The sequence below is a fragment of the Canis lupus genome, chromosome 5 (genome assembly GCF_048164855.1).
Source record: "Canis lupus baileyi chromosome 5, mCanLup2.hap1, whole genome shotgun sequence".
Lineage (NCBI taxonomy): Eukaryota > Metazoa > Chordata > Mammalia > Carnivora > Canidae > Canis > Canis lupus.
Window position 1 is genome coordinate 69,765,445 of NC_132842.1, and position 22,263 is coordinate 69,787,707.

At 41.7% G+C, this 22,263-nt stretch overlaps 1 protein-coding gene across 2 annotated transcripts in view; it reads right to left on the reverse strand.

Moving 5' to 3' along the window:
- The window catches only part of KPNA6 (karyopherin subunit alpha 6), a 52,407-nt gene extending 30,887 nt beyond the window's left edge, over positions 1 to 21,520 (reverse strand). The window contains exon 1 of one of the 2 annotated variants that reach the window (XM_072827307.1): positions 21,367 to 21,520. In XM_072827307.1, the coding sequence (XP_072683408.1) occupies positions 21,367 to 21,370 (4 nt within the window). In that variant the 5' untranslated portion in view covers positions 21,371 to 21,520. Of the gene's footprint in view, positions 1 to 20,426; positions 20,857 to 21,366 lie in introns of those variants that run through there. The other variant, XM_072827308.1, reaches the window with a different exon arrangement.
- Between the last annotated feature and the right edge of the window lie 743 nt (positions 21,521 to 22,263).

A 22,263-nucleotide genomic window follows, 5' to 3' on the forward strand; every position in this document is an offset into this window, starting at 1 on the left:
GAGAGGGAGAAGCAGGCTCCATGCATGGAGCCCGATATGGGACTTGATCCCCGGTCCCCAGGATCACACCCCAGGCTGCAGGCGGCGCCAAACCGCTGCGCCACCAGGGCTGCCCCAAACTCCAGGTTCTTATTTCCTGAAAAGAAAAGCTACTGGTAATAACAAATCCATCAGAATTCTGGGTTGAAAGGTACTCCATCACCATAAAGAAACAAATCTGGTCACGTCCCAGAATTTCAGTTAACTACAAACTTAAATGCCTTAAAAGGTAAAGAGGTGAGTGAGTTTTAACAAGACAGTCATAGTATTACATCAGGAACTATACTCATACTCAGTTTTTACAATACTGTGCCAGCCAAACAAGATTTGACAGGGGCTAGGGTGAAATCAGTGGTTTTAAGCCCTTGGACGGTAACTAAAGACAAATTAATGGCTAAGGAACCAGGTTTAGAAGTGTTATTACTTACACAAGATCATTCAGCCATTAAATTGTGAAGCTGGGAATGGAATCTAGATCTCTAATTCTAATGGCCTCCACTTTTCATCCAACCTCTGAGAATTACCTCTTTCCCCCCACCACACATATAATTCTATTCAATTTGGCCTGCCCTTAGACTAGGTTCTGTCTATACTGATCTATGTACTCATAGTCATTTTAACTTGAGAAATACTGGCAATCAATTCTCTAAACAGTGCACCTGAATACAGGGAGCAACTGAAAACTTTGCCAAGATGTTTGCCTAAGAGTTCCACCCTGATCCACCGTATCTGATTTTTGGGAACTCATTTTTTTTTAAGATTTTATTTATTTATTCATGGGAAACACACACACACACACACACACACACACACACACACACACACAGGCAGAGACATAGGCAGAGAGAGAAGCAGGCTCCCTGTGACGAGCCCGATGTGGAACTTGATCCCAGGACCCTGGGATTGCACCTGAGACAAAGAAGATGCTCAACCACTCTGAGCCACCCAGGCACCCTGGAACTCATTTTCATAGTATGTTTTTCTTTGCAGAGACTTCTCTCTAGACCACAAATCCAACTAACCACAAACCTAAAGTACATCTTACACTGTATAAACACCTGTACAAACCAGAATTAACCAAATCAAAATTCCTCTAGAACAGATAAAGCTAGCAATGATAGGATTGGAAAGGTGGGAAGACAACACAAAACACAAGTGACAGAGGTAAATTCAAACATTTTCAAAGACATTCCTCCAACTTACCTACTCAGTTTCTTATCAAATATAACACAGACTGGCTTAAATTTTGTCTGTCTATAAAGAGCTGGTCTATCTAGTAGATAATTCCTGTGAATGCATACAAAGTTGATGACAAAGTTTTGGTATTGCTGATTTACAACTTTGCTAGCTAAAGTCAGCACCATGGGAATGAATAGTTCCAGGAATCTCACCACCCGAAATTTTTTAAAAAGATAAGTAATCTCTATACCCAATGTGGAGCTGGAACTCACAACCCTGAGATCAAGTCCCATGCTCCACCTACTGAACCAGCCAGATGCCCCGACTACCTAATTCTTTATCCTAATAATCAGCCAGTCACTTGTGAGTGTATCTTTTCATTCATTTCCCCATTGAAGCTACTGCCCCATTTCTCTGTTCTCATTAAGAGCAAAAGAACTTTTTGTCCCCTTTTTATGATTTACTTTAAAAATAATGTATTTATTGGGATCCCTGGGTGGCGCAGCGGTTTAGCGCCTGCCTTTGGCCCAGGGCGCGATCCTGGAGACCCGGGATTGAATCCCACATCAGGCTCCCGGTGCATGGAGCCTGCTTCTCCCTCTGCCTATGTCTCTGCCTCTCTCTCTCTCTGTGTGACTATCATAAATAAATGAAAAAATAAAAATAAAAAAATAAAATAAAAAAAATAAAAATAATGTATTTATTTTGACAGAGAGAAAGAGTACCTGGAAGGGGTGGTGGTGGCAGAGGAAGAGAGATTATCTTAAGCAGACTCCATGCTCAGCACAGACCCCAATGCAAGGCTCCATTTTACCACTGAAATCATGACCTGAGCTGAAAGTGAGTCAGATGCTTAACCAACTGAATCACCCAGGCACCGCATGAATTATTTAAACACTGAAAATTTGAAATAGCATAATAAATATCTATAAACTCTCTTTTAAGATTCAACAATTTAATGAAACACCTGTTATCCAGTCCGTGCTCAAATTTTCTTATTTATTTCAAAATGGTTGCTTTCGTTTGTTGGGTTTTTTTTTTTTTTCAACCCAAGCTAAAATCCAGTCAAAGTTCAGCCACTATATTAGTCTATTAACACTATTATGGAAAATTTCAGATATATACAAAAGTAGACAGAATAGCAAGTAAAATGAATCTCAATGTGATCATTTAGATTCAATATCAACTAGTAGCCATTAATCCAGGTTTCTATCTACTCCCAGATCCTGAATCACTTAAGCAAATTCCTATATCTCATCTATATATACTTCAGTATGTAGCTTTAAGCAATAAAAACTTTTATTCTTTTATTACAATATTATTATTCCAATATTTGGTCATTTTTAATCTGTAAAATCCCTATCCTTCTCTCCTCCAATCCCTTTATTTTACTTGTGATACCGACTTTCTGGAGACTAGGTCAGTTGTCTTAATGAACGCCCTACAATTTCATTTTTTGTCATTAATTTATATGCCTATCTCCTGTATTTCCTGCAAAATGGAAGTTAGGTCTTGAGGCTAGATTCAGGTTTATAATTCATATTTATTTTTTAAAGATTTTATTTTTTTGAGGAAGAGAGAGATCTGCGAGAGCGAGCATGGGGGGTGGCCAGGAAAAGTTGAAACAGACTCCCCACTGAGCAGGGAGCCCAACAAGGACTTGATCCTAGGACTCTGGGATCATGACCTGAGCCAAAGGCAGATGCTTAACCAACTGAGCCACCCAGGCATCTTGGGTTGACAATACGTTTTTGGCAAGAATTTTATATGTAAGATATAAAGCATGATAAAATGACTTTTAAAAGTAGGCATTACTACTATTTTTTAACCTATGTGTGCTCTGTTCACTCTAATTCTTCAAATCCGACTTCTATTCCTTATGTTCCACAGAAACTGCTTTTATGAAGGTCACCAACAACCTCCCTGTTGCCATCCATATCTAATGGACAGAAATTTCTGTCCTCTTTTAAAGCCCTCAGTAGTAATTACTAATCCGTTCTCTCTCAGAAGCACTTCTCTTGGCACCCCTCCCAACCTCAACCAATCTTCTCAGTCCTCTTACTGGCTCCTCCTCCCTACAACTACATACTGGTTTCTATCTCCACTCTTACTAGGTGATTTCATCCATTCCCATTATAACTTCCAAATTTATGTCCCAAGCTCAGCCTTTTCCCTTGGGCTCCAGATCCATATATTTAACTATCTATCAAAATCTTTACTTGGATATCTAAAATTAACTCTAACCCCCCCCAAGCCTCAACGGCATTTACCAGTTACTGAACCCAAACCCTGCTTCCCTACCATTTCTTTTTTCTTTTTTTAAGATTTTATTTATTTATTCATGAGAGACACAGAGAGAGGCGGAAACACAGGCAGAGGGAGAAGCAGGCTCCACGCAAGGAGCCCGATACAGGACTCGAATCCGGGATCACACCCTGAGCCAAAGGCAGGCGTTCAACTGCTGAGCCACTCAGGCGTCCCTCCCTACAATTTCTTAGCATTAATACAACACACTCTCTCCACTTTCATCTAATCTATTGCCAAAACATGTCTTAGTTTTATCTCCAAATATATCATGAATGTATTTACACATCTATCAATTTCTGACCCTGATGTCATCCAAGTCACTACTATCTCTCCTCTGGCTACTAAAAAAACTCTATCTCTTCTTCTCTTCCCCCACACTCCCCATCCATCACCACAATAATACCATAGACACCATGTACAATAAAATCCTCTACCCAATTCAAGGCCCTGCATATATATTCATCTCATTCAACTCCCTACCTTCATTCATCATATGCTCCTGTCACAATGGCGCTATCAAGTATTTGCAGGTTATTTCCGGCTGAAGTCTTCACACTTCCTCTTTTCTCTCTGCCCACAATGCTCTTCCCTAGCGCTTAAAATTGCTAGGTCCGTTCCTCATAACCCTAACCCAAAGTAAGCTACTCTATTTCTGTCAGAACATCTGTTTTATTTCCTTCATTATACTATTTTCCAGTCTCTATTCTCTTCTGTAGGACATTTTAAATTCTGCAAAGGCAGGGACCATTGTTGTATCTCCAGCATTTTAGTATCATAAATTCACAAGCATTTGTTAATGAATCACTGTTCAAAAAGTTTATTAAGTATTTACTGAATACCTACATTGCCTCAAACACAAGGCCTAGTGCTAACAGTTGCATAATACGTATTTGCCAGTTAAGTGTAAGGTAAGTTAAGAAGACCTTACAGCAAAGAAATCTACCTGTGACTGGAGTGGAGCACAACTTCCAAAGGCAGATTTTAGAAGAGTTTCCTCCTAGAAACCCAGAAATTATAGATTTCCTCTAGAATTGATACAAAAACTGAATACAAATGAGTTGTCAAGCAGCAGGACACAGGTGCTTCAGAAGAATACATTTTGAACCGCTAAATTCAGTGATATTGTCAGTGTTGATTCTATTTGACTTTCTAATTTGTCACTGATGATCACTTTTGCTTTCTTGAAACTCCACCCATGATTCTGAGACCACCACCTTCTTTCACTTCTTTTTCTTTCTTTTTTTTTTAAAGATTTTAAAAATTTATTTATTCACAAGAGAGACAGAGACACAGGCAGAGGGAGAAGCAGGCTCCTCAAGGGGAACCCGATGCAGGACTCATCCCAGGACTCCGGGATCACGCCATAAGCCAAACCACTGAGCCACCCAGGCGTCCCCCTTCTACCAGTTCTCTTTCTTACCATTCCTCAGGTTATATACTGTGTTCCTCTTCAATGCCCATCTCTCACTGTCAGTATGGATCAAAGTTCTACTTTTGGTCCTCTTCTCAGCAGGAGCACCCTGCTCCCCAGGGAATCTCCCCTGGCTTCAACCTCCACTTTTATACCAAAGTACCAAATCTCTACCATCACTGCCTCCTACATGAAGTGTATTTCCAATGCCTACTGGCTATATCTCCACCTCGCTTTCTCTTTATTTAAAAAACAAATTTTTTTTAAAGATTTATTTATTTGACAGAGAGAGAGTGAGAGCGAGCACACAAGCAGGAGGGGCAGAAGTAGGTCTCCCACTGAGCAGAGAACCCGACTCAGGGCTTGATCCCAGGACCCTGGGATCATGACGGGAGCCAGAGGACACTTAACCGACTGAGCTACCCAGGTGCCCTTCTTGCTTTCTCTTTATTTTTATTTTTTTAAAATTTTTATTTATTTATGATAGTCACACACACAGAGAGAGGGGCAGAGACACAGGCAGAGGGAGAAGCAGGCTCCATGCACTGGGAGCCCGACATGGGATTCAATCCCGGGTCTCCAGGATGGCGCCCTGGGCCAAAGGCAGGCGCTAAACCGCTGTGCCACCACCCAGGGATCCCCCTTGCTTTCTCTTTAAATCAATTTCTTCTTTCATCTTCCCTAGTTAATATAATTACCATTCACCGGGCCTTAGAGTCAGCCATGAACTTCTTCCTCCCCAAATTTCAACAGATTTATAAACTGATTTTTACCTATGCCAGAGTCTCTTCTTAACCAAAGTCCACTCAGCCTCCCCTGAGCCTTTTCTCAACTAGGCCTCAACCATGGTCTATAAACAGTTGAACAAAACACTAACACAGTTTCTAAGGTGTCAGGGTCGCATCACTAGGGTGACCCTAGTCCTTCCTTAAAGTACCTGCCTGAGAAAATCAAGACTGCAAAGAGTTACTGTTTCTTCCACCAATACCTGAAAATAAGGCCCCTATATCCCAGGCTCCGTGGGAGGGTAGGAGCCTAAAGTCAATAAGCACCAGTTAGCAAACCCAGATGGGTTTCACATGAACTAATACCCATTTCTCATATTTTGTTATTTTTCACTTCCCTGACTTTTCTTAACCTCCTTTCTCTGGCCCCTCTATTCTTCCATCCTCCCTTTAAACAGCCCAGTTACTCCTGTACAAACTGAGGCTGAATTCAGTTCAACTTTTCCCTGTTGTAATAGTATATTATTAACATCTGTCCTAGTCATTTAAACTAGTATCTAGCTTTATCATTGACTTGGGATTCCCAATTGCTTCCTACTGACAATCTGCAATGACACTGTTGTAGTTTACAACTCATCACCTCTTACTTCTAAACCGCTAAATCTTTGAGAGCAAGAATCCACAGCACAGTGCACACCAGTCTCAAACATTCCATCCGACATCTTAAGCTTCAGTTTCCCAAAGGATCCAAAGTGGTTTACAATATAAATATAAAAATGTAAAATAAAAAATCTGGAATAGGAATATACCAATTTGTATAGAAAACAGGGAAAGATGAGGGGTGCCTGGGTGGCTCAGCCGGTTAAGCATCCAACTCTTGGTTCCAGCTCAGGTTACAATCTCAGGGTCAGAAACAGAGCCCCGTATAAGGCTCCATGCTTCACGCAGAGTCTGCTTGTCCCTCTCCCTCTGCTCCTCACCACCCCCTCCACTCATACTCTCAATCTCAAATAAATATAAAAAACAAAAAACAAAACAGGGAAAGATGAATACAGGTAAGCAGGGCTCAATTATCAAAACTGAGTGGCATTTTGGGGCAGCTAGGTGGCTCAAATGATTAAGCATCTGCCTTCAGCTCAGGTCATTATCTCAGGGTCCTGAGATCAAGCCCTGTGTCTGGCTCCCTGCTCAGTGGGAAGTCTACTTCTCCCTCTGTCTCTTGCCTCCACTCACACTTGCTCATACATGTATGCTCTCTTTTAAATAAAGTCTTAAAAAAAAAAAAAAAAAAGAGTTGCATTTTGACATGTCAGCTGCCTGGCAGCCAAAGCAAAGCAATGAGTTAACACTTACATAATTTTCATTATTCATAATGGTGCCTTAAAAAAAATTCATTTACTTATTTGAAAGAAATCTCAAGCAGACTCCTGAGTGTGGAGCCCACTCCCATAACCCCAAGATCATGACCTGAGCCGAAACCAAGAGTCAGATGCCCAACCAAATGAACCACCCAGGCGCCCCCATGATGGTGCCTTTTCAAACACCACAGTTTTAAATTTTGACTATGTCCAATTTATCTTTTCCTTTTTGGTTGCTTTTTTATATCTAAGAAACTACTGTCTAATCCAAGGTCATGAAGTTTTACTCCTCTGCTTTTTATTTATTTTTTTCCTCTGCTTTAAAAAAAAAAAAAAAAAAAAAGATTTTTTGCCCGTTAGATTTGTCTTTAATCCACTGAGTTAATTTTGTATATGTTTGTATATGTCTAACTCTGTTCTTTTGTAAATGGATACTTATTCTTTTTTAGGCATTATATATAATAACTAGCACATGAGGATAATAAAAATAAACTAGTGATCCACTTAAGTCCTTTCTTAACTAATTTACCTTTGTGATACCTTCAAAATTAATGATTTTTAGGATTAAACTAGTCTATCAAACCAACAAACTGCTGCAGTACACATGTTCCTTTCCTGTGTCAAGTTTCTTAGTTCTGTGTCTTGCAAGACCTCTGTCAGGCCCCAACACAGGTAAGGCTCATGATACTCCTGCCAAGAAAATTTGTGTAGTCTTCAAGTTCAGTCCAGAATGCTTTCCAAAGTCTCTAACCATGGTAAAAAGGTTTTATCTAAATCCAGAGTAAAATCCAAAATATCCCTTTTGAAAGATCTTTGAAATAGCCCAAAGTCAACGTCTAACATCTATGAGAAGACATTCCCAAGGAAAACTCAAATTTGATTAGTAACAATTTAGTAATAATTTGGTTAGCTTTTTTTTCTAAAGATTTTATTTATTCATGAGACACACACACGCACAGAGGCAGAGACATAGGCAGAGAGAGAAGCAGGCTCCATGCAAGGGAGCCTGACGTGGGACTCGATCCTGGGTCTCCAGGATCACGCCCAGGGCTGAAGGCAGTGCTAAACCGCTGAACCACCCAGGCGCCCAAACATTTATGGTTAGCTTTTAAAGCTAAACTCATATATAGAATCCCCATTTCAGAGGTAAGGAGACAAAGGCATACCTTGCAGAAGGACCCAATTAATTAAATGGGTTTAATCCAGGTATTTCTAAAGCCAATGCTCTCCCTACCACATATACTTAACAGCCTGTTATTTTCTGGAAGAAGTGTCAATGTTCCTTCTACCACCCTAACGACTGCCTGCTTCAATCCCTCATATGAGATGTGATCCAGTTTCTGCCAGGAATGGGGAATACAAATATTAGATGACAACAACACTGATAGAACAGAAGTAGAAAATTGTAGGGACTGGCAGGTGGTTAGGCAATCATATGAAGGCAGTCTGCCACTTCAAAGGATAAACAAAAACAATCATTTGAGTTAATCCTCCTTGTTTTAGAAGTATTCCACCCTGCGTGTGTGTTTGTGTGTGTAGAAGGGAGTTCCTGGAGGTGGCTACAGCTGCTGCGCTGATGATATCAAGTTGAGGGAAATATGATGAGCTAAGATAAATGTCATTTAAGTATGGTGCAGGATTTGAAAATGTTTTTAGAAGTTCAACGGGGACACCTGGGTGGCTCAGTCGGTTAAGCCTGCCTTCCGCTCAGGTCATGATCCCAGGGTCCTAGGATCCAGCCCCTCCCGCTCCCCTTGCTTGTGCACATGCCTGCTTTGTCAAATAAATAAAATCTTAAAAAAAAAACAAAAAAAAGTTGAACATTATAGGGGCACCTGGGTGACTCAGGCATCTGACTCTTGATTTCAGCTCAGGTCATGATCTCAAGTCATGAGATTGAGCTTGGTGTTGGGCTCCATGCTCAATGGGAAGTCTGCCACTCTCCCTCTGCTCATGCTCTCTAATTAATAAAATATTTAGAAATACTCTTAAATAGAAAGTTCAATATTATGTAAATGGACAAAATATCTTCAAGGGTTTGCATTAGAAAGAAATAGCTAAGAGAAGACAGCTGTGGGGATCCCTGGGTGGCTCAGTGGTTTAGCGCCTGCCTTGGCCCAGGGCGTGATCCTGGAGTTCCAGGATTGAGTCCCACATCGGGCTTCCTTCATGGAGCCTGCTTCTCCCTCTGCCTGTGTCTCTGCCTCTGTGTGTCTCTCGTGAATAAATAAATAAAATCTTAAAAAAAAAGAGAGAGAGAGAGAGAGAAGACAGCTGTGCTAAATGGACCACCAAAAGCCATACTGGAGACAGTGTGGTACTGGTAAAAGGAGCCACAAGGCCAGAAAATTGGATTTCTGGTCTTGCTACTTAATAAATGTACAACCTTGGGTGTCACTTACGTGTATCTCAACTTTCCTATCCTTACCCTGTCTACCTCAGAGTTATGATGAAGATAAACAATACACATGAAAGTACTTTAGGATTAGGTTTGGTAATAGCCTTTCAAACTTCTGGAGTTTCTCCCATAGTGTTATGACCAGGAAATACTGCAAACAAGAAAACAGTATTATGAAACAGCATAGCATGAGGCTCTCACGGTGTTATCTGCCAGCCTGTCAGAAATGCTAGTCACGAAGACAATGGGAGAGGCTCTTCTATGGGACAACTGGGTCAAACCACAATGGGGCCATAATTAGGCTATTTTATTCTGGCAGATCCTCACAGGACTGGGCTGAACAGTGATCACTCTAGGAAACAAAGCTGAATCTATAAACTAGGTGGTTTGGCTAAAAGACCACATGGAAAAACTCTATCTGCATACAAACTATGTATTATAGTTTGTATAAGGTCTAAGCGAAGTATGGCACACTGAAGTCCTGAATCAGATGATGACAGTCCCAGGCACTAATTCTCTAAGGCTAATTTTCCCATAGATTTACTAGTCCTTTTGGCCCTTGAGTCTATATATAAGTGCAATGGTCAGATCTAGTGGTGGGAAATAAGGGGTAGTTGGAAACACAGGACAGGACTAGGATAGCTATAGTCCAGACAATTTCTCCCAAAGAAAATTTCCAATTATCCTTTGTAGACTGTGCAGAATCTGGCAGCTCTCACCTTTAAAAAATTATTTATTTATTTATTTAAGAGACAGAGTGAGTTAGCGAGAGAGAGAGAGAGAGAGAGAGAGAGAGAACACAAGTCAGAGGAGAGGCAGAGGGAGAAGCAGACTCCCAGATGAGCAGGGAGCCCAATGACTTGATGATCCCAGGACACTGGGGATTATGACCTGAGCCAAAGGCAGATGGTTAACTGACTAAGCCACCCAGCCACCCCAGCTCTCACCTTCTTAGGGATACCCCACTGTCACTACCACTAGCTGCTGAAAGGAACTAAGATGAATTAAAGTACAGAAACCAGGGATCCCTGGGTGGCGCAGCGGTTTGGCGCCTGCCTTTGGCCCAGGGCGTGATCCTGGAGACCCGGGATCGAATCCCACGTCGGGCTCCCGGTGCATGGAGCCTGCTTCTCGCTCTGCCTCTCTCTCTCTCTCTCTCTCTGTGACTATCATGAATAAATAAATAAAATCTTTAAAAAAAATAAAAAAATAAAAATAAAGTACAGAAACCAAAGAGCTCAACTTCCATTTAAGCTAGCTCCAAAATATTCACTGAATATCTTCTACACACATTACTCAAGGAATGAAGAAGAAAATAGGAGCACCTGGTTGGTTCAGTTAGTAGAGCTTTGTGACTCTTTTTTTTTTTTTTTTTTTTTTAGCTTTGTGACTCTTGATCTTGGGGTTGTAAGTTCGAGCCTCATACTGTTTGTAGATATTACTTAAAAATAAAATAGTAAAAAAAATTATAAATATAATCCAAATAATCATCTTCAAACTGACTCAAATAGACAAGTGATTTATTATTCATTTTAAAAAATGTGTGTGCCAGGCACTGTGTAAAGGTTTCTGCCTTTAGGAAGTTTTACAACTTACTTAATTCTTACAGCATCAAGAATACAAAAGACAATGAATCTAAGTGTTCAATGAGTTCAGAAGGTGGGAGTGAGAACTATCTGTCCTGTATATGCTCTACGGGTCTTTGGAAGTTAGGTGGTTAATATTTCCTTTTTTTTTTTTTTTTAATTTTGTTTATTTATTCATGATAGTCAGACAGAAAGAGACAGAGGCAGAGACACAGGCAGAGGGAGAAGCAGACTCCATGCACCGGGAGCCCGATGTGGGATTCGATCCCGGGTCTCCAGGATCACGCCCTGGGCCAAAGGCAGGCGCCAAACCGCTGCGCCACCCAGGGATCCCGGTGGTTAATACTTCTGAAGGTAATGGGGTAGAAAAGGAGAACAGTTCACCAGGAACAAAGATGAGATTAGAAGAGCCCAAGGTTGTTTTGAGGAACAAGAACAGTTTAGTTAGTCCATGGCAAAACGTCTCTGAGATGAACTGCTGGCTACTTGGGCCTCTATTCTGCAGCACGATGCTGCTCCATCCCTAGTCCTTAAATGGAGGGTTCTGGGTTGTCTGTAGGTTGGTCTCACAAATCTCTCTGATTTGCTCTTTAACTGTTAGTAATCTGAGAAAGGGCTTTTCCAAGAGTCCTTCTGACAAATCAACAGGAGAGATTTCTCTAACCTATACATATTAATCCAAAAAAAGAACCAATTTGGGGAGGCAATCTTCTAAGGCCCGAACTACAAAGGGCTGAAGACAATATGGGGGAGAAGCACCAGACTGAGAGGCCACAAAGGAAATCCTTTTTGCTCTCAAAGGCAGGCTGTGTATATAGACATCCAGTGTTGCCCCTTAAACCCCATCAACTCTTTCCAAAATGATTCAGTGAGAAAGAGCACCAATTTGGGAGGCAGTTGGGTTGGGCTGCAATCCTAATGGCATAACCACTACCTGTGAGTCTCTACCTCCATGATCTATAAAATAAGAATAAACTTTATAGTCCTGTAGGACTGATGAAGTAACATGACGGTATGTAGGGCCTCAATGCTGAAACACTGGTATTTTCTTTTTCTTCTCAGCTTCTACTCTGAAAGGCCTCAATTCCCCACGAGGACAATTTTTAGGAAGTTAGGGCCAAAGAGGACAGCTTTATTTTCTTGCTCTCTATAATTGGTGGTTTTTCCTTTTCCTTTTTCCCAATACTGTAGCTTTCTCTTAATCTTTACCCTTCTAGTCCATACTCATTCCCTCCAAAGCTAGGCTGAAAGAACCAACGAGCCATATTTTAAAAAAGAGCTTATTCTTGGAGTACCTAGGTGGCTCAGTCGATTGAGCGTTCAGCTCTTGGTTTTACCTCAGATAGTGATCTCATGGGTCGTGAGATCAGGCCCTTTTTCAGGTTCCCAATCAGCTGGGAGTCTGCTTGGAGATTCTCTCCCTCTGCCACTCCCCCCAGTCTTTCTCTCAAATAAATAAATCATTTTTTTAAAAAGGGCCTTTATCATTTATCTCATCCCAAAATAAGCAATTCCAATCATGTCTCATTAGACAATTATTGCATCTTTGAAAAAGTGTGATAATTTTCAAATCTACATCTGCAGTCCACACCTAATACCCAAGGGGGTCCTTCTATCCATATCCCAGAAACATCTTTTTAAAGTAGGCCCCCCATCCAGCATGAAGTCCAATGCAAGATTTTAACTCACAACCCTGTGATGAAGACCTGAGCTGAGATCAAGAGTTAAGATACCTGACTAAGCCCCCTAGCCACCCCCCAGAAATATCTTTTTAAAAAGCATGTTAAAAAAATTTATCTTTTCCATAAACCTGTTCCTTATACATTCTTTTAAATTCACTATCCACAATCCCTTATTTGAAATTCTGAAAAAGAGCTCTGAAAATATTTAGTAAATACAGCTTCAAAACATTTAGCAGAACTTGAACAAAACATGAGACTACAGGGATGCCTGAGTGGCTCAGCAGTTAAGCGTCTGCCTTTGGCTCAGGGTGTGATCCCGGGGTTCCAGGATCCGAGGATCGGGTCCAACATTGGGCTTCCTGCATGAAGCATGCTTCTCCCTCTGCCTACGTCTCTCCCTCTCTCATGAATAAATAAATAAAATCTTAAAAAAAAAAAACAAACCCATGAGACTACAGCCTTTATTTATCCCACATAATGGTTTGGTAAAAAATGTTACTAATACTTAACTATATAGGACTCTACCCCAGACCCTGCTGGAGGTGCTATCCAATTCATATGCACTATAATGCCTTTCTAAAATCTAAATGAGGGGTGCCTGGGTGGCTCAGCGGTTTGGTGCCTGCCTTTGGCCCAGAGCATGATCCTGGATCAAGCTCCCTGCATGGAGCCTGCTTCTCCCTCTGCCTTAAGTCTCTGCCTCTCTCTCTCTATGTCTCTCATGAATAAATAAATAAAATCTTTAAAAAATAATTTAAAAAAATCTAAATGATTAGAATTCTGAAATTTATATATCTCAGAACTCAGAAATTATATATCTTTATATATATATATATATATATATATATATAAATATAAAAGAATTCTGAAATATTAGGCATAAATGGTTTCTTAAAGACATGCATTCTTGATGGGGTAAATACTGCACCCAAAAGGGTGAAACTGGTTCATGGAGAGTGGGAGACTTAAAATGTTACAACAGTATGTGGTTCTCCAAAGCTCAACATTATCAACAAAGTCTTTTTTTTTTTTTTAAATTTATTTGAGAGAGAGTACAAGAGTGAGCATGACAAGGGGAGAGGGAGAAGCAGGCTCCCCACTGAGCAGGGACCCTGACACAGGACTTGATCCCAGGACCCGGGATCATGACCTGAGCCAAAGGCAGATGCTTAACAGACTGAGCCACCCAGGTATCCCAAGTTTTATTTCTTAGTATTTAATTTTTCTCATTGGGCATTCTTGAGTATTACTTGAGCATTATTGACACTGATTTCATGGAAGGCAGACAGTAAGTATGCAAAATCTGTACTACAAAGTTATGGTGAATAGATGGCCACGACTAGGGGACTTTCTCTTGACTGACCACTGGATTTTGAAGTCATACAAGAAGTGGTTTGTGCATACCTATCATTATCCCTTGCAGATGTTACTTATGTTTGATACCTAATGCTTTCTTGGAAATTATAGCAGTTAAAAGTTCACTTAAAATAACTTTAAGAAAGTGTTTGTTTTTCTATTAGAAAAATGAACACTTTGATTTTAAAGCTTTTGATTAGTTAAGTATTTATAAATGATAATTTGCATATGCAAAGAATTAAATGATAAACTTAACTGCTTGACATGAAAAAATTTACAACTTAAATACCTTTTAGATATTCGTTTAGATATTATTGACATTTTTCTTTTTTAAAGATTTTATTTATTCATGAGACGCATATGCAAATCAATATTATAATCTGTAAGTAAATAGATTACATTAAAAGTTATTCAGCAAATACAGCTACAAACCTTAGTTAAATGCAAACACTTTTAAATTTAACTTTTAACCTAAAGTTCTTATTTCTTCATTTTTTTTTTTTAAAAGATTTTATTTATTTATTCATGAGAGACACAGATAGAGACGCAGAGACACAGGCAGAGGGAGAAGCAGGCTCCATGCACCCGGAGCCCGATGTGGGACTCGATCCTGGATCTCCAGGATCCCGCCCTGGGCCAAAGGCAGGCGCTAAACCGCTGCGCCACCCAGGGATCCCAATTTAAAATCTTTTAAAAAAATGTTTTGATGGCATGCAAGCAAATTAGAGTGGGCTAAGAAATGATTGAGGAGAGGCAAACTGTTTCAAGAAATTTGGAGTGTGTGACAAAAGAAGAGGTTAATGAGGCTCTTATCAAGTCTACACAAGAAGCCTGGTCAATGTGGCAATGTTTATCTCCTGGTCAAATGGCCAAATTTTTCCTAAAGGAATATTGGAAGTTATACCAAGAAGGTGGAGATACTAGTTCATTCACTAGTTCATACTGCCTCCTAATGTAGTTTGGATTTACAAGCTACATTATATTAAAGTGGATTTACAAGCTATCTAATTTTAACTAAATATTCACAAAATGGATAAATGGCTTGGAATCCTATCAATAAACTTAATGGGAGATAATGTTAATAATGTAAGCACAAGGGATCCCTGGGTGGCGCAGCGGTTTGGCGCCTGCCTTTGGCCCAGGGCGTGATCCTGGAGACCCAGGATCGAGTCCCACGTCGGGCTCCTGGTGCATGGAGCCTGCTTCTCCCTCTCTCTGCCTGTGTCTCTGCCTCTCTCTCTCTGTAACTATCATAAATAAATAAAAATTAAAAAAAAATAATAATGTAAGCACAAGAGGAACAAAAAAACAGCAGAGCTGATGTCCTTGAAAGTGTGACTCCTAAGTACCAGGATTTCACCTGCCGCATCACAATAAAACAAAAACAGTGGCCAGCTAATCAGATAGTCAGCCAAAAATTTAAATTATCTAGAAGACTACTTAAAATACGGACTTCTAATCTCTTGTGCATCTTTTTTAAAAGATTTATTTGAAAGCGGGTGTATGAGTGCACAAGAGTTGGGGGGGAGGGGCAGAGAGGGAAATGCAGGCTCCTTGCTGAGCAGGGTCCCAAGACTCTGAGATCATGACATGAGCCAAAACCAAGAGTCAGACACCCAACCACACCCCCTGGGTGCTCCTGTCTTCATCCTTTCAAAATGTTTTTAAACACATAAATCAAGAAATATTTTATAAAATACACATTATTTCTAATATTTTACAAGTAAGACAGGCAGTTCTTGGGCTATATTTGGCCTCAAATATCCAAATATTTGGTTAGCTTAAGGTTTTTAGGTATTTTTTTTTTAAGTAGGCTCCACACCCCACATAGAGCCCAATACAGCCTAAACTCATGATGGTGAGATTGAGACCTGGGCTGAGATTGAGTCAGACGCTTAAACCAGGTGCCCTAAGGTTTTTAGATCTTAAAGAGTTAACTTGTAATATTTACAAATGTTTAATCCAATAATATCATGAAAATCTGGATTTCCAACTTCAAGGGGAGAGGGACTGTGGAAAGAAATGGGAAATTATGCAATAAGGCAATGCTAGACCTCTAGTCCCCGTGGCAAAAAATGGCTAGAGCTGCATAGACCGCATGGAGCTCTGTAGTTGGCCTGCCAGTCTCCATGTGGTTGATTATCCATTAGAATTTATTTATTTATTTTTTTAGATTTTATTTACTTATTCATGAGAGACACAGAGAGAGAGAGAGGCAGGCAGAGACATAGGCAGAGGGAGAAGCAGGCTCCACACAGGGAGCCCGATGTGGGACTCGATCCTGGGTCTCCAGGATCACACCCTGGGCCAAAGGCGGTCACTCAACCGCTGAGCCCCACCCAGGCGTCCCTCCATTAGAATTTAAACTCAGAAATTGCACCAGAGAGACAGATTTTTGTTTGTTTCATTCACCACTGTATTTCCAGGGCCTAGAACAGTCCCTGGCACATACTAGGTATTCAAGAAACATTTGCTGAAATTGATGAATAACCATTGCCTGCCTGGCCCCTAAAAGTATGTTTCTGACAAGTTTTCATAGCATGTTACTGCCTTCCCCTCAAAGACAAACTAATTAACCTGTATTTAGCATAGAGCCTGAAGCATACTAAGTCCTTTATTTATTCATGGACTAAAAGCAATTACTATGAGTACTTTATTACATGGCTATAAACACCATGCTAAAATGGTCTACATGCTTTTGCTCATTGAATCCTCCTAACCCTTATGAGGTAGATATTATTATCCCTATTTTAGAGATGATAACTGTAAGACTGTGGAGATTAAGTTATTTGAAAAAAAAATTATATTACAGATTAAATAACTGATGCAATAAAGAATATGAAATTGGCTATATGAAGGGTAAGAACAAAGTACCATGGAATTCAGAGGAGAGTTCACTTGCAGTTTGGAAGGCATAAAGTATTTGAGAATTCACGAAGGAAGTAGCATTTTTAAAAAGATTTATTTATTTATTTGACAGAGCAAGAGAGCGCATAAGCAGGGGGAGCAGCAGGAAAAGGGAGGAGGCTCCTCACAGAGCAGGGCTCAATCCCAGGACCCCCAAGACCCCAGGATCACGACCTGAGCCGATGGTAGATGCTTAACTGAATAAGTGACAGACACACAGGTGCCTGAAGGTAGCATTTAAATTAAGACTGAGAGACGCCTGGGTGGCTCAGTGGTTGAGCGTCTGCCTTTGGCTCAGGGCGTGATCCCGGGATCTGGGATCGAGTCCCATGAGGAGCCTGCGTCTCCCTTTCCTAGGTCTCTGCCTCTCTCTCTGTGTCTCTCATGAATAAATTAATAAATCTTTAAAGTAAATAAATAAGACAGAAAATCAAGCAAGATTTCCATAGGAAAAGATGGACGGGGAAGGGATTGCTTCTTACATTCTCAGCCAGCAATGCTAAAGGACAAAGGAGGTAGTCTGAATGGAATGCAGATTATGAAGTCTTTAAAATAGAATAAGATTAGTAAAATCAATAGGAAGGCCTTGGATATCATACTGTATAGGTTATGATTTTATCCTGTAGATGATAACTCCATGAAGATTCCTAAACTAAGGAGTAGAGTGACAAGGTCAAATGGATGTTTTAGCAACATTGCTACAAGAATTACAGCAGTGGTACAGGAAGCTATATAAAAGATCTGGAGGACTTCTAAATTATTAACTTTACAATTTACTCTTTTTTGATATCTAGTACTTCACTGAATCTTCAACTGCCAATACAGAAAGGGAATAAAAGAGTGAGGAACGAAAGATGGATAGATGCCCTAGTGTCTGGGCCAGTAGTCCTACCATTAACAAAAATGTAGGAAAAGCAGGCCAGGAAAGGAGTTTGAGTTTGATGCTTGTGTGACACTAAGGTCATTGATGATTAGGTGCCTGCTCTGCAAATAGCTGTTATACACTGTTGGGTGGGTGGGCAATGTTGGAGGGAAATTAAAAGAGATGGGCTAAGTTACTTCTTGATCTGGAAGTGTTATCAGAACGGTTTTGTTACTTGCAGCCAAAAAACAAACTAGAAGTGGCCTTAGGTATCCTAGTTAAACCAAGAGATAAGACGATTCCAAAGTTGCCTAATTCAGTTGCTCAAAAACATCAAATTCTTCCCATCTTCTCTTTCACCCTGAGAACAGCCTGCTCTTATTTATAAATTCTGCCTCACGACCCTACCATTACTAATGCTAATTTCAAAGTCAGAAAAGGGCTCTTTTCGAGAAGCAGAACACAGCCCTTAATAGCCTACAAGTTGGTTAGAACCATACTATCTAAGTGTTCTATTTACTAGCTCCGACCTTGCACAAATGACTAAACTTCTCTGTGCTTCAGTTTCCTCAACTAGAACACGAGAATCTGAGACGTAAAGGAGTTAATACCGTAGTACCTAGTGCCTAGCATATAGCAAGTTCTATTTAAGTGCTGGCTATTATAGCTTGCCCATCTCTTTCTCTTTTTTTTGAGGCCCTCATACTTTGTTGATACCCAAATTAAAATAGATGTTGGCAATCAATCAATCAATCAAAACCTGGATAATCTCTTTTAAATAAGGAAGTATTTTCCAGAAGTCCCCCAGGCTTCCCTTCCTGTCTAATTAGCCAGAGCTGCATCACAAACCCAATCAATCACTGCCTAGGGAGACAGAATTACAATAATTGGTTTATAGTTTATATTAATCAAGACCTATCCCTGGGGCTGAGGAGGGGCTGCCAGGTTCCTGGTTAGCAAGATGTCAGGAATCGGTGATAACACAACCAGAGTCTGCCAAGGCTTAGTCTTTAGAGACTGTGGTCTCTGCTAGGGAAGGTTACAGTAAGTAACTTCCAGAGCTGCAAGCATCACCCCCCACAGGCTCCTAATGGCAGTGAAATCACTACAAGTCTGTTAAAGCTAATGAAGTTTGGTACAGGACTAACAGTATAAAATATGGGCCAGAGCTTGAGTGGAGCTCACCTGAGAACCAGTGTGAGAACAGCAAGTTCTAGATTCATGGAGGTGTGGTATACAAGCTGTGTTAGTGACCCCAGCACACAAAAGACCTAGATCACCAGCCTTGGACAAGTCACTTAATCTTCTCAAAGCCTCAGTTTATTCATTTATGAATGGGGATAACCCAAACTACCTCGGATTCCATGTTAGGATTAAATATATCCTTACACTAGTTTCACTCACATCATATAAGGATCAGCCAAAAAAACACATACACCAATAGCTGGATGTTCAGAAAGACCAAGTGGGACAGGGCAGAGGTACCTGAAATAGAGTTGAAGAGAAAGAGAGGCTGTCTGACTCTATACTAAAAATCACTTTCAGGACCCTGAAAGTGTCCTGAAAGACTTTGTTGCTCCACATAAGAACCTCCATTTAAGTCTCCCAGAAAATGACTAATTTTACTTCACACCTTAACTCTAAGAGGTTTGTGTACAACAAAATGGGTAAGGATCTCACTTCTGCCTTTGTAGCTTACTAGCTGTGTTATCTTCTCTAAGGTTGCTTCCCAATCCATAAACTTTTTTCCCTGAGCTTGATAAACTTAACATTAGCTCCCTCCCTCCCTTTGAGGCACCAGTGTTTCTAAAATTGAAAGCCAATAGGAAATTTACAACATAAAAGTCCCCTAAATTTTCTATTGATAAATAAAGCTGCAGTTACAAAGATAAGTCCATAAGGCTTGACAGTGGATTTTAGAAATAAAAGTGCTTAAGGGAAAGGAATGCTATTGAAGGTAGAAAAGAAATCTGTTCTGATGCCTATGGAGCTCTTAGTAGGCTCTAAACACTGTGCTATCTTAGTCCTCAAAGATCTTGACAACACTCCCTTTCCCCTCCTTCTAGAGATGAGGAAAGGAAGAATCGGAAAGGAAAATAACATTGATTGTGGGCTGTGCTAGATGCTTTCTACTGCATTTGATATTTAAGTGACTTCTCTGGATGAGAGCTAGAAAGTGGCAGGCAGGATTGTAATACCAGATCTGATTCTAAAGTTACTGCCCTGCAGCTCAAGGGAAAAATTTATGTTTCCTCAGGATCAGAGTTCTTACAAAACTCAATCCCAGAATCTCATTTAGCTCTCCCCTCTACACACAATAGTTGGGGTTAGCAATTCACTTTGGAGTTTTTCCGTTTTGTTCAGACTAAAGATTTCAAAGTGGACCCATTAGCACCAAAACAAAACACCAAAAAACCCCAAAACAAAACCCTTTACAACTTTGCCTAGGGGTTAAAAGCTTTCTTCCCTTCTTTCCAGCCCAACCACTAGGTGGCCAAGCCATAACAAAATGCAGCTATAAACCAGGGCATTGGTGGGATCACCCTGGTTTAGCCACTAACTGTGTGTGACCTTGGGTAAGTTACTTTACCCCTCTCTAAGCCTCAGTTTCCTTACCTGTAAAATAGAGTAACAGTTGTATCTGTCTCACTGGGTTGTGCGCATTAAGTAAAATGTGACATGTAAAGCAGTCAGAACCATGCCCACGCGTAGGAAGAGCTTAGCAAGACGAATAGTTTTTAATGCTTAAGAGAAAACAGCTCTTCACTGATGGTGCTGTCGCTAAGTCCAAAGACCTCGCCTTCTTATTCCGAGCTCAGGCCTTGCCAGCCGGAGTCCCTTCAGAGAGAGCAACAGGTCGCTCCTTTTCTCCTAACCAGGGCCAGGCCCACACCTGAAATCCCCAATCTACCACATGTGGCCCCGAGGTCTTGGCCTGCGGTTTCCTACTACTGGGCTGTCAATGGGTCCAACCGAACCACCCCATTTCCGCCCGCGGCTCGGGAAGTTCTGCCGGCCTTCAGCGGCCCGGGCTGCTTTCGGCATGGCTGCCCCTGGTTACGGGCCTGGAGTCGGCTCGCCCGGCGCTGCCTCACCAGAGGACTATTCACGACGTAAGCAGGGTTTCCCCGGAGTTTACAGGAGCCCCCGGATCCAGTCAAGGTGCGCGTCGGTCAAACACACGCCTGGCGAGGGCTCCTCAGCGCCGCCCCGGCCTGCCGCCGGTAGCCCGTCCCCCAGCCCCGGTCTCGGCGCAGGCCGGAGGGGCGGCCCCCTTCCAGCCCCCGGGAACGCGTGGGCTCCGGCCCAGGGCCACCACGTGGGGGCTCCAGGCGTGGCAAGGTGCTCCCGGAACCAGCCTCCGAAGACTGCTCCCGCAAGGGCCCTCGTCCGGCCCCGAACTGGCCTGAGCGGCTCTCCCGGCCTGGCTTCTCCCCTCAGACCTCTCTGGAGGAGCCTCAGACATCTTCCGCAGACCAGAGACAGGCTCCTGCTAGATCCCAAGCCCCAGGACTGCCTCAGCTCGAGTCCCCAATTGCCTGGCGTCCTTACTCACCCATCGCGGCTCCGCTCGCTCCTATTTGGCGGCGGCAGCGGCAGCGGCGGCAGCTTCAGCGGTAGCTTCAGCAGACAATATGGCGGATCTGCAGGACGGCAGCCCGAAACGGACAAACAATTTAACATTCAACCCGGGGAAGAAACGCGCTCTCCGCCCCACAGCCCAGTTTACTGGGAGGAGCGCATTTAAAGAGACCGCAGCTACTAAAGGCGGGGAAATAGGGATGGATTATAAAAGGAGTAGTGGAGAGCGACTAGGAGGGATACTTACTAAGGAAAATCAAGAGTGCTTAGGAATTCTCAGCCTTTCCTCCTCTTTATAGTGCGGTCTCCTCCCCTAGAAAATTTTTCTCCCAGAAACGCATTCCTTCCTCTCGTAGTTAAAGCCGATCACAGACCCTGAGCTAGATATTTATAAGGAATCCTCTGGAAGAAGAGATTTGCTTAAGGATATGGAGATAAGGAAATGAAGTTAAGAGTAAACCCGATTACAACCTTATTGGGAGATAAGAAGTGGAAAAATAATGAGACCGGTCCAGGGCTTTATAGTTGACAGAGCGCTTTCATCCTCCACCCTACCCCCAGCAAGCTGAGCGCAGAGGGTGGGAGTGTGGGGGGGGTGTGGGGTGTGTGGGCGGGATAGGTTCTGTATTTTTATCACCATATCTTAGGCACCTAGCACAGGATCTGCACATGGTATATGCTCCATAAATAATTTAGTAAAAAAGGAACAAATAAATAAGCCCGTGATTTCTAATAAGCGAGGATGATCTCCCTTTTTAGAGATGAGGAAATTGAGGCTAAGTGTTCATGTGCCTTTTGATTCATGGAATTTATGGCTGGTATACATCAGACCTCCCTTCCTCCATAATGACAGGCCAGTCCTGTCCCCCAC